This window comes from Drosophila busckii, chromosome 2R, assembly GCF_011750605.1.
Source record: "Drosophila busckii strain San Diego stock center, stock number 13000-0081.31 chromosome 2R, ASM1175060v1, whole genome shotgun sequence".
NCBI classification, from domain to species: domain Eukaryota; kingdom Metazoa; phylum Arthropoda; class Insecta; order Diptera; family Drosophilidae; genus Drosophila; species Drosophila busckii.
The window spans coordinates 18,275,547-18,288,138 of NC_046605.1; the positions used below are offsets into that span (position 1 = coordinate 18,275,547).

Sequence of the window (12,592 nt, forward strand, 5' to 3'; positions counted from 1 at the left end):
CTATTCCCCAGCTTTGTAAAAATTACAGAAAAAAAAAAGTGTAAACTGCTAACTGAACAACACACACACACAATACGCTAATATCTATATATGCTATATATATATATATATATATGTATGTCCAGCCTTTATTATATATAGCTGCTGATTTGTGCTAAGAGACGAACAAGCGAGTTTCAAAAGAAAAAGCCAAGCTACGCCAATTGAAAAGCCGAAGTCATCAAAAGTAAAACGCGCAACATTTTCTAGTCGCCAGGCCGCCGCCAGTTAAGCTAACTATAAAGTCTCCCCAGCTCTATATATAATAATTTCTATATTATATATATATGATATATATATATATAAAGTAATCAACGATGGCCAATGTTGTTAGTATGAATAGCCTGCTCAATGGCAAGGATTCGCGCTGGTTGCAGCTGGAGGTTTGCCGTGAGTTTCAGCGGAACAAATGCTCACGCCAGGATACCGAGTGCAAGTTTGCCCATCCGCCGGCCAATGTTGAGGTGCAGAACGGCAAGGTCACTGCTTGTTATGACAGCATTAAGGTCAGTATTAAATACTAAGCGGAGATAAAAAAACAAATATATAACACCCCAAACGTCCCCCCCCACGCCCCACCACATGAACCGCCCATTATCCCACTTTATGCTTATATCGTGTACATGTATGGAATGTAGCTTTTAAGCTTTTACTTTTATTACTTTTTAATTCCATCATGCTTAGTACTGCCCGCCCCCCTTCCCTCAAAAACTCGCCACCGCCCCCTGCTTGCAATTCGAAGAGCCAGCCTGCTCTCTCAAACGCAAATGCAAATGCAAAAAAGTCTTGATCTTGTCTCGCTTTTGTTGTTATGTGGCTTTTATGCTTTTTATTTTATACTCTGTGCGCTTCTTTTTTATACCTAAAATGCAGCTTTCGTGGATGTGTCTCTCTGTCATACTATCTCTCTCTCTCTCTCTCGCTCGCTCGCTCTGTCTCTCTCACTCGTCGAAGCGCGCGTAGTCTCTCACACACTTAAGCTACTTACTAAGTACTCTGTCCGCTGCCCAACTGCCTTGTGAGCTTTATTTTGAGCCTGAGCTTGCGCCTAAGCCAAGACTTGACTTTTTTATATGCTATATATATATATAGATCTTGTGCTTGTCCAGTTGTAGTCTGAGTAGCAAATATAGCTTGGAGAGCCTTGAAGAGAGCTAAGCTTAAGCATTGAACAATAACTTGCAAAATGAATGAAATAAATAATATTTTAATTTGTTCAATTGACAAAAAAAATGCAAAATATTTCAACACACAATCGAGTGCGTATAGACGAACCAACTGTTAGACATGGATAACTGTCAGGTAAACATTATAATATATTTATCTATATATATTTAGACTTGTAATTTATCTAATTTAAATAATGCGCAACTTATTCTAGTTCTAAACATAAAAATTCAAGTGCGTCAGAAAATAAAAATTTTATCCCACATTATCCGTTATGTTGAATTTTTATCCGCAGCGCTCTACAAGGTTTAGCTTCACTTAATTGTTGTCTTCGTGTACTTTCTCTTAATATTTTCATAGTATAGTACATTGAAGTGCCTTTTTAACTTTCCTGAACTACGATTTATCCACTTTATGGATAAACAAATTTGTGCATTGTATATAAGAAATGAAAGCAAAGAAGGTTTAGCTTTAGCTTCTTCGTATACTTTCTTACAATATTTACAAATAAATTCTCTTAATTGAAGATTTTTCCTCAGCTACGATTTATTCACAAAATTTCTGCATTAGAAATTGGCCATGGAAAAAATGAAAAACCAATAGTTTGTTATTTATCGCATTAAAAAGTGCTCAGTATTTTCACAATTTTCCTTTTTCCGACATCAACAACAGGCGCACCACACAATACCTTTGGTAGAGTCTCGTATGCCCGGTCGGTATAAAATATTAAGTTGCCTTTGCCTTGCCATTGCCATTATTAAGCTTTTTGTTTTCCATTGAACAATGTTGTCCGACACGAACGAACAGCAGCGCAACTATGTAAAATGGCAGCATAAAATAAAGTATTTTCATATGCATGTACAACGTCTATATGCCTTTGTATAGAAATAATGTTGACAAAATGCCGCCGCCGCCGCCGTCGACGTTGCCATCATCATAAGCAGCAGCGGCAACATGAACATCATCATCAACATAGCCAGCGTCATCAAATTTGTGACAGCATAAAAAATTACGTTTGAAAATTTGCTCGTAGCCGGCTTTTAGGCGCCAGCCATTGGCCCACTTGTTTGGTTAACGGTTGCGGCAAGCGGCATGCTACGGACGATAGACCCCCAGACGTTCCTTTTGGGGGGTGGGGGCGGATGCTTTTGTTATTTTAACAAAACCCCCGAAAAAAAAGTATGGGAGTCTCGTTGGCTTAAAGTTGAGCAGCCGCCACGTCGAGTGTGCAAACAATAGTTAAAACTGATGTTTGTAAGTAGCTACACTGCTGCTGTTGTTGTTGTTGTTGTTGTGCTTTTGTTTTTGTATTTTTCACGCCTGTCCTTACGGCGTAAAGGCCTTAATTGAGCCACTGGCAACAACTCGGTATCCCGCTAGCATTTCCCTGTATTGTTTCTCTTTGTCTTCTGAGCATTTTTTCTTCTATAAAAGAACAGCTGCCTTATTAAGCGTTAACTGTTTTATCCGCATTTATCCGTTTAGTTAAAGTGTTATCCGTACCTGTCCGAAGTGGTTTATACACTGCTCTCTACTTAAATAAAGAGCTTCTATGCTATAAAGCATTAACCGCTTTATTTTAAATTATCCTACACTCTTCTACGTTTATTTCATGTTATCCACTTACTTTAAACGTTATCCAAGCATTATCCACTGCTTGTTTAGCATAATTTCTTGCACATTTCGCCGCTGCTCACGTGCCAGCTGTTATTGGGTCTTATCCACTTTATGGATAAACAAATTTGTGGCTTAAAATTGACACTCGACCACAGAATATGATGATTACAGGCAAACCTGGCATGTTTAAAAAACATTATTTAAGCACAGCCGTGTCTACCCTTGAAATCTCTTAAGCCTTTTGGCAATTACTTTGGGTCCCAACTGGCAGCAGCAGCAGCAGCAGCAGCAGCAGCCTCAGCAAAATTCTACATAAACTGGCCTACAAAAAATTAAGTCGGCCCTGCTGGCTGTAACAGCTGTTGGGAATGAAATGAATATGAAAAGCGAAAGGCAAAAGCAACGACGCCGACGACCACATGGACGAAAGAGTGCCTGCTACCTTATGCTAGGGGTGTATAAATATATGTGTATGTGTATATATGTATATGTGTATGTGTGTGTGTGTGTGTGGTGGGGTCAGCTTGCAAATAAAGCTCAGACATTCATTGCCCACAAATTAATTGTGTTATCCTATTAATTAACTATGCAGTAAAGTTGCCAAGCAATTTGCTTCGCTGAGCGAGTTTTTTCTTCTCAGCCGCCGCATGATGTGCACAAATTTAACTCGTCGCTCTCTCTCTCTCGCTCTCTCACTGTCAACTGCACACGCCTTTGAGTGTTGTAATTGTAGCCAAGTGTGTTTGTACTCATTTTCACCTCTACTTTTCCCCAGAGTGCGTGTGTGTGTGTGTGTGTGTGTGTGTGTGCTTGACATACAAAACGCCAGGCATTGCTTTTAATGCATAACGAACTTAAACGCGCAAGTAACCAGCATATAATGGCTGCTAACCAGTTTAAGGACACGAGGCCTAGCGCTCTAGGAAATTATTTTTTTGAACCACAACACTAATTTATAGCTAGGTTGGTGGCCAAGGCAACGTGACATGCAGAAAATCTAAGCCAAAGTTAATTTCAATAAAAATAAATATACGTTAGTTTTTCAACTAGGTCAATGGCAGTTGTGGTAAGTGCGTAAGTTAGACGTGAGAGTAGCTTAAGCTTTAGTATAGCAAGGTTAGATATGAGCTTAAGGCTTATTATTATTCAATGAAATGTGATCTATTGTGCCTACCACTGGTAGGAGCCAAGATTACTAGTCCCCACTTGACTAAATCTTACTTTGCATTGCAAAGGACACTGCTTCGTCATGCTCTTAGCAGACTCTGCATATTGCAGCATCCACAATCTTTTGGTTGTACAGATGTGTGATTATCCGAAGAAAGTGTTTTGCCCAAGTTTAGACAATCAGCACTAGCCGCCCAGAAGTCTCTTGCACCTAACGATTTCTTGAGTTTAAGCCTTAAGCAATTTAAAAATTAAAAACAAAAGCAAATAATTGTCAAATGCCGACGCGCCTGACCTTTTCTTCAATTGGCTTCATTTCACTGCTAATTTCCTCTCAATTTAATTTTCGAGCCAGCTGCAGCAAAATAAACGAGCAAATAAATAAATAAATAAAAAGGAGTAAAAATCGAGCATAACAAGCAGCAGCGCCGAACATAAAACATTTTCCGGTTTATAATTTTCTTGTCACAACAATTTTCACGCCATGCTCTGGCGCTGTGTGGCCCTCCCACTCCCAGTTAAGTGTGGCATTGGGTTTTTGCCTGCTGCCACTTTATCCAACTGGCTTGGCTTGGCTTGGGTCCTTTGCTGCCTTACGCGCGCTTTTGCTACTTAACCAACTGTAAAGCTCTCGGCCATATTGTGTGGCACCTTATTTTTCTATTATATTTTCAACACTGGCGTTGCAACATATTTTCCACGCTTTTGCTGCAACACCTCCACACCCGCCACTTGCCCCTTGGGGCGCGCAACAACAAAAGTCAAGTTTCATGCCATGCAAATTATGAGCTCGAACTACAAAAAAAAAAAAAAATTATATATAAATATGGTATATATATATAAAGAAAAGAAATACAGCGCACCACAAAAGAAAATGAAAATGGCAACTCTTCCGCCAGAGCCGCCACCACACAAAGCTCAACTGTGTGGCCTGTGTGGAGGCTTCGAGGCTTGGAGGAGGAGGTTAGAGGTCAGACAGCAGCCCAAACAATTGTGCGCCACTTTGAAGTTATTTTGTTTTAGTTTCGTTTTCTTTTTTTTTTGTTTTTTTTTTTGTACTTCTTCTATGGCATTTGGTAGTTGACGCTCGAATTTCCGGCCGCCTGCGGTGCGTAGCGTCGCTACCAACTCTTGTCAGTCGGAAATACTTTGGTAATTAAATTTTAAAGACAGCGTCTGACTGCGTCATCAAAACTTCTCTCTCTCTCTCTCTCTCTCTCTCTCTCTCTTTCGCCTCTCGCAGCTTGTTCACCACGCAATTATTTTTAATTATATTTCGTTTTCATTTCGGCAAATCTCTGCTGCAAAAACTATTTGTTGTTGCTGTTCGGGGCGAAACCAATTTGCCATAAAAAATTGTTGTACAGCATTCAAATCGATAATGAGCAACAAAAATCCCGAATGTTATAACAACAATAAAATGAAAAAGAATCCATTGATATTTATCGTAAAAATAAACAATTGCGCTTGCTGCCCCGCAAAAAGCGAAGAAAATAAACAAACTTGCGCTGCTGCTGCTGCTGCGTAGAGAGATAGAAAATATGCAATTTAAATAAAAATTTGTTACTCATATAAAACGCAGAGCAAGAAGAAGAGGAAGAAGAAGAAAAAACAGCTTCCAACCCAAGCGTACAATGGAGAGCACTCAACTTGCCGCAACAGTTTGAATAAAGCAATGAATGACAGAAATGAATATTGTGAAGTGAAGTGTTGAAACTTTTGCAGTTGTGTCAGCAAAGTCGTAAAGAGATTCGAGCTCGAGCTCGAGCTCGAGCACTCGCACTACTTCCATTTATTCAAAGGTCTTGCGAAAATATGAATTGAGCAGATAAATGCTTAAAATTAGTATTTAAAGCAAAATATTTTAAAGCAATATTAATACTAATACACTGCAGTTTTTAAAGAAACTGTAGAGCCTTCGTATCAATTTTGGTTAGGGTTAACAATAGTTTCTTTAGTTTTAAATAAAATGGTAAATTTTTAAAAATCTCAAATTCGAAACCTTATCGATTGTACGATTTTTTTTTTAAACATTTTAGACTTGAGCAAATAATATATACCTCAAAAATATTATTTAGTATCTAGTATTATTCTCTAAAATATCTATCTGCTAATATGGTTCGGTACATATCGATATATTAGTATTGTACGCTGTTCTTTAATTCTTTTATTTAAGAATAATATTTAATTTTCTATCAGCATCCAAGTTTTTTAAATTCAATCAACATGTCAAATGACAAAAAATAGAAAAAGAGAAGTGGTAAAAAACAATTTACTTAATTTTTTTATTCTGCACTAAATAAAACGATTAGGAAAAAACAACACTCTAAAAATTGTAAATATTGCTTTTTATTTAATATCATTCTCATATATATCGAACGATAAACTTCGATTAATAGTTTGCATATCAAAAGTATTATTTCTTAGCTAATACTATTGCCTAAAATATCGATATGTTAATATAATTCGATACATAGCATTATATAAATAATTTTCGTTGTTTTTTAATCTATAATATATCGATATTTCATTAACATGCATAGTTTTTATTTAATTGTATCAATTATATGAATAATTTAGTGTGCTATAGCTTATCGATACTATCGATATACAATTGAAATATGAAATTCAAAGCTGAAATGAAACTCTGATTCTTGCTGCCTGCTATTGCCCCCACGTTGTTAATTTGCTACAACACACGTGGCACTTTCAAATGCAGGAACAAACTTCAAGTCAATAACTCAGGAAACTTTGCTTGTCAAGAAGTGCCGCGCACTTAATGCATTATGCAGCAGCAGCAGCGGCATGTCCTTGTTATAAGGCACAGAGTGCGATGGGGATGGGGAGTGGGAAAAGCTGCAGCACACACACACTCACACACACACACACACATGCAGCAGCAGCAGCAGCAGCAATTGGTGAAACCTACACAATTCATTCGTCCTGGAGTGAACGTGACTGCAGCAGCAGCAAATCGAGCGGTTCGCATGTCTTAAATAAAATAAATGGCACATTATCAATATAAACAAGAGCAACGACGACGACGACGACGACGACGACTATAGCAATGGGCTATGGGCGAGAAGGCGGCGCGCGTACGCGAGTTGCAAGCGTAAAGTTGTTAAGTTACTTAAGCCAACAAATGAAGCGACAGTCGCTGTGGCCCCCGGCCAAAAGCGTGAGGCACTCTCTGTGTGGAAAGCACACAGAGTCACGAGCCTGACAAATTACCGTCTGACTGCTGCACACACTTTACTCCACTCTCTCTCTCTCTCTCTCTCTCTCTTTCTGGTTCACTCTTTCTCTTGCTCTGCCGGCGCCCTGACCAACAAACAAATTTGACTCCATTGCCATTGCTTTTCATATATCTTGTCGTACGAGCACCCAAAAACTTACCAAGCAAATAAAAACTAATGCTCAGCTACGATGAATATAAATGCGTTGACTTCAGTTATACCCAAAAGCAAAAAAACTTTTGGAAAGCACAAAGAATTGTCACAAGTTTAACGTCTGGCTAACCTTGCTAAAGGGCATGCAAGTTTTCATATTAAAATGCTGCGCACAGACTTAAATATATTAATATGAATTATAGAAATATTTCAAATGCAAGTTTGACTGTCAAAATAATTTGCAGCTACCAAATGCAACAGCAAACTTGACTGTGAGCTAAAAGTTGAGCTGCTGACTTTTCACTTGTCAACAGTTGCTGCTGCTGCTGCTGCATTGATTTCATTTCACTCGTAGCATTATGTATTCATATGATTGTCAATCAGACGTAGAGATGTTGGGATGTTTGTCAAAATGTTCGTTGCTGTTAATAAAGTTGTTAGTCACTTTGAGTGACTGTCGTCGAGTTTTGGGCTTATTGGCCTTAATGCTGTTGATGGCATTTGGATTAGCAGTGCCAATTGAAACAGAGCAACTGACATAGTGACAAATGCACTTCGATTTGTGTGTTTCAAATTATGGAAATTTGCTTAAAATTGCAGTCAGCCAAATCTTTCGCTTAAAGTTGAGCGCCGAGCTTAAAGCCAGTAAGCGACAGCTAAGCGTCAATCTGTTCTATTCTATTTTTACTTGCAGCGAGCGCTTTGGGCGAAAATTCGGGATCAATAAAAACGTCATTCAATTTATTTTCAATTTTGCGGTGCGTCACAGCAAAACGCGCGCTGTGGAAAATAAAATGAAATGAAAAACGAACGAAGGAGAGTGCCTAACAAATAAAAAAAAGGTTGCCAGACAGTGAAAGAAAATCCCAATAAATTTAAAGATGAAAAGCAAGCAACTAAGCATTGTATGCGAGCAAAGTGACAACGACTAGAAAATCGTTTACGCACACACACACACACACACACACACACACATATATGTATATCAAATAACTTTGACTTTACACATTATTAAACCGCAATGTCGGCGACTTCACTCCACTGCCAGCGAAGAAATAATGTGAGGCAAACAAACAAAGAAGCTGCCACATTCTCACATTTGTAAGGATCCAAGTCCTTCAGCTCCTGTTGCATTCAACATTGTTGCATTTGGCGCCGTTTACCAATTTTTTACACTTGACAAACTCGTGCAAACAATTGTCAGCCTTGTCGTCCTTTCTCGCGTCCTTTGTCTTCGACTGCGCTTGCATATTTGAGCAGAATTTGATTAAAGCGCTGCCAAATGTTTAACTTTAATGCGCTTTCTTCTAACAAACTATACAGCCATATATGCCTATATAACTATCTCGCTCTCAGCCTCTCCTCTCTCTCTCTCTTTTGCTTAGTTGCACAGGCTGCGGCTGCAGCATTTTCTTTTCCCGCTGGCGTTGCGGCAAAGTCAATGAGTGGCAATATGCCACCAATAATTCAGGTCACAATAGTTGTCGTCCGCGTCTTTGGCACAGTGGTGTGAATCAATGAAATTTTTTTTAAAAAATTAGTGCGAAAATTACAGTTATATGATGCACTAATATATTGAGTGTATCGATATGCATAGATATCGTTTAGAGAATCGATTGTAGCTATTGAGAGTGTGACTTGTATATTTAACTACGTTTTTGCTATAATATGTATATAGATGTTTATATCATATGTTTATATGGAAAACAAATTGTTAAGCATCGCTCATGGTTATAGACAAACTTTAGTTTATATTTAACTAGTGACTAAATTAATGTTGACAAAAACCTTTGTAGTTTTAATAAATAAATAAGTAATATATTTTAACAAATATTTATAATATTTATTAAATTAAAATGAGTCTCTTAAATTAATTTTTGATGCAAATTTCATAATCAATAAAAATTCTACTTATTTAATATAAAGAAAATTCTTCATTCTTTATTCAAAAAAGCAAAAAATATATATTAAAATGGATTTTCATCAATTAAAGATATTATTGTCCGACCTTTTTGCAATTTTACAATATTATTAAGCAGTCAATGAGTAATATGTAAAATATATAAAATATAGTATATATAGATTTGGGAATCGTCTCCTGTCTAGTTTTTGATATTCTAATAATATTTGAATTTTGTTGAAAGAAGAAAAATTTATATAATAACTTAAATTTACTTATTTGCCGACTTCTTGGCATACACAAGGTCAGCATATTTAGCTTATGCTTGCCCCACTGTGCAAGTAGCTTCAAGCAAGCTGTGTGCCCCCCTCTAGCCACTCCCCTACTCTACTACTTGGCAGCCTTGCTGCGGGTATATTGTGGAATTTCCTATTGCCTTTTTTCTAGTTTCAAGCAGCCGCCTCCTACACAATCACCAACACACACTAACAAACACACACATACATTGTAGTATGCGCATTGTGTGCTGACGTCGTTAGGCCATTCTATAGCGTCTCCTGCGGAGCTTTCATGGTTGCTGCAATTTTAATGAAGCTGCGGCATGCGGCAAGCGACTTCAAGTTGCATGCGTCATTGGCGCAACTTGCGCTTTTCATGCTCAACTCGCTTTCTTTCTTTGCTTTTTATGTTGTTGACATGTTGAGACCAGCACGAGCACAAAATTTTGTAATGAGAAACAGCCTAACATGAGATAGAGAAAGAGGGAGAAAACTCTTCAAATTCAACTGCAGAGCCTGTCAATTGGGAGTTTAGTCTTTGCAATGAATGAATGTGTGCAACAAAAGGAGGCAGCTTAGGCAGCCAGGACATACAACAGAACGTAATGTGATGAATTGCAGTCCAAACTTCAATGCTTGACCAACTGTCCGTCTGTCTGTCTGTCTGACTGTCTGTCTGGTGTGTGGATCTGACCGGGTTTGCCTTTGAATAAATGCCATAATTTATGGTCAAAAGTTTGCTTGTGCACACATTTTGTGGCAACACTTGAAGCGCAGCTATTTAGTAAGAGTTGAGACTCTCAGTCTCAGTTCACTGGCAACGACTATTTGATGATGATGATGATGATGATGATGCTGATGCTGATGCTGATTCAGTGGCTGCTGGACCAATCCCCCAAATGCAGTTCAGCTCAGTAAAAACTTTGCTCGGTTACATTTGGGTGTCCATTAGTGTAATTTAGAACTCAACTTAACTCCACTCGAACTGCAAATTTTGACTCTACAAAAAATAAAATGAGAGAGCAGAATATGAGCTGCAAGATATTCAATTTACTTAATAGTTGAGGGACAAGACCAATCGCATCAAATTACAGTTCCCTAGGCAGGTGGCCTAACGTTCCATTACATAGAAGAACATTTCTTCTAGGGTTGGTTAGCTGCTGTTTGTTTTGCTGCTGCTTCTACTGCTGCTTCTTTTGCTTTTAATGAAAAACTACAGAGCTGGATAGAGACGCACACACAAATGCTAATCAACAACGAAATCGATAAATGTTTGAATAAGTGTTTGAATTTTGTTTGCGGGGCGACAATGCAAACACAATGGGGGCTCCAGGCCAGGGAAATTGTCGCTTTTGCCATTCAATTTGCATATTATGAGAAAATCAGACAAAAACACAAACTACTGTTTGCTTCTATCTATGTGTGTTTGTGTTTGTGTGTGTGTGGGCTTAGATAATGCTGATGATGAGCTCATGGACAACTGAAATCGTTAGTTGGCAAAAAGTTTTTGATTCGACAAATTGTGAGCTACAAAGAATTGTTTAACAAACAAAGGCGGTACCTTTTTGTTTGAAATTTGAAAAAGTTAAGTAAACAGTTTTATGAGCAATGAAGAATAAGCTCTGGATAGACTTTTTACAGTTCAGCATATAGTCAAATGTCTATGATAAACATACATATGACTAAAACCGCAATAATAAAGCCACACCTAAGCTTAAAATAGTAAACTCAAAGATTAAACAAATAATTTAGTTTAAAGACATTTATATTTATTTTTTTACTTGAACAATTTCTAGTATTTTTTAAATGAATTTTAAATTTATATTTAATCTTTAATCTTTGGAACTTCCAAATAAGCCTTAATATACCGTAATATATTTTTGTATATTTTTATATTGAACTATGTTTTCTATTTCTGTCTTTATGACTATCGATAGCTCTGGCTAATAATCAAAATTATCATCAATACTTACTTTAATTAAATTTCAAGCACAGTGTTGGGGGTAATTACAATTTGGAACATGTAATTAGCCGCAAATCAAACAAACTATGTCAAGAGCATAAACAATTCAGGACATATACATATCAATAACATTTTAAGCACACTCATCAGACCAATGACAAACAATTTTCCACACGTGCCTCCATAGAAAACACACACAAAATCCTATTTGATAACAGATTCACACACACACACATGCTTCGGAAAGTGTGGTCTAGGTTTGGGTTAAAAGATGCGCAATCAATGGATTACTTCCGCTATGATTGCTTAGAGGCCCTGCCCACAAAATAATGCTAGCAACAAGAAATTTTCGCTAGGCAAACACAAAATAGAATAGAATAGAACAGCAAAAGGAAGCTAACATATGTAAGTTGGTATGTGTATTGGTGTGTGTGTGTGTGTGTGAAATCAATATGGCATGGAGCTAAAGCAGTGACAGCACAATTTAAGTTTCCCAAGCGAAAAAGCAACAAATAAAACATATACAAATCTATATAGAGCAACGTAAATATGTATATAAAGTCGTTATATATATTTTTTTGCGTTTGCTAAATTGAAAATGCGCAAAGCGACTGTTTAAGCATTTCAATTGATATCCATCAGCAAAGTGGCGCAACAAAGCGAGGCAGAGCGCAAAAAAAATAAAGTAAATATATAGAAGACTATATAGAAAAATAGAAAAATCAATTCAATCACGCTTATCAGGCTCCAAAGCGACAAACGTCAGCAACAGCAGCTGGGGGGAAAAAATACAGAAAAAAAAATAGAAAGAATTACAATTCAAAAAGCATTTTCGGTGTGTTTACTGTCGCAGCAAAGTAGGCAAAATGCCTGAGAGTGAGAGACAGAGAAAGTGAGAGAGAGACGCGCGTGAAAACAACAATACGCATGAAAGTTGGACGTGAACAACTTTTTGATACACTTTGAATAAGCTGCGACAAAAACGTTTAGGATTGTTGGCATAAATTGTTGGTTTTTCGATTTGTGACGTAGTGGAACGGAAATTCAACTTTTGAATATACGAGCCCAAACC

The 12,592-nt window shown here is 37.5% G+C and overlaps 1 protein-coding gene across 1 annotated transcript in view; it reads left to right on the forward strand.

Annotated features, from left to right (window-relative positions):
- Positions 1-350: 350 nt before the first annotated feature.
- The window catches only part of LOC108596015 (mastermind-like domain-containing protein 1), a 116,705-nt gene continuing 104,463 nt past the window's right edge, over positions 351-12,592 (forward strand). The window contains 1 exon segment of the mRNA XM_033293309.1: positions 351-545. Coding sequence (XP_033149200.1) covers positions 357-545 — 189 coding nt within the window. The 5' untranslated portion in view covers positions 351-356.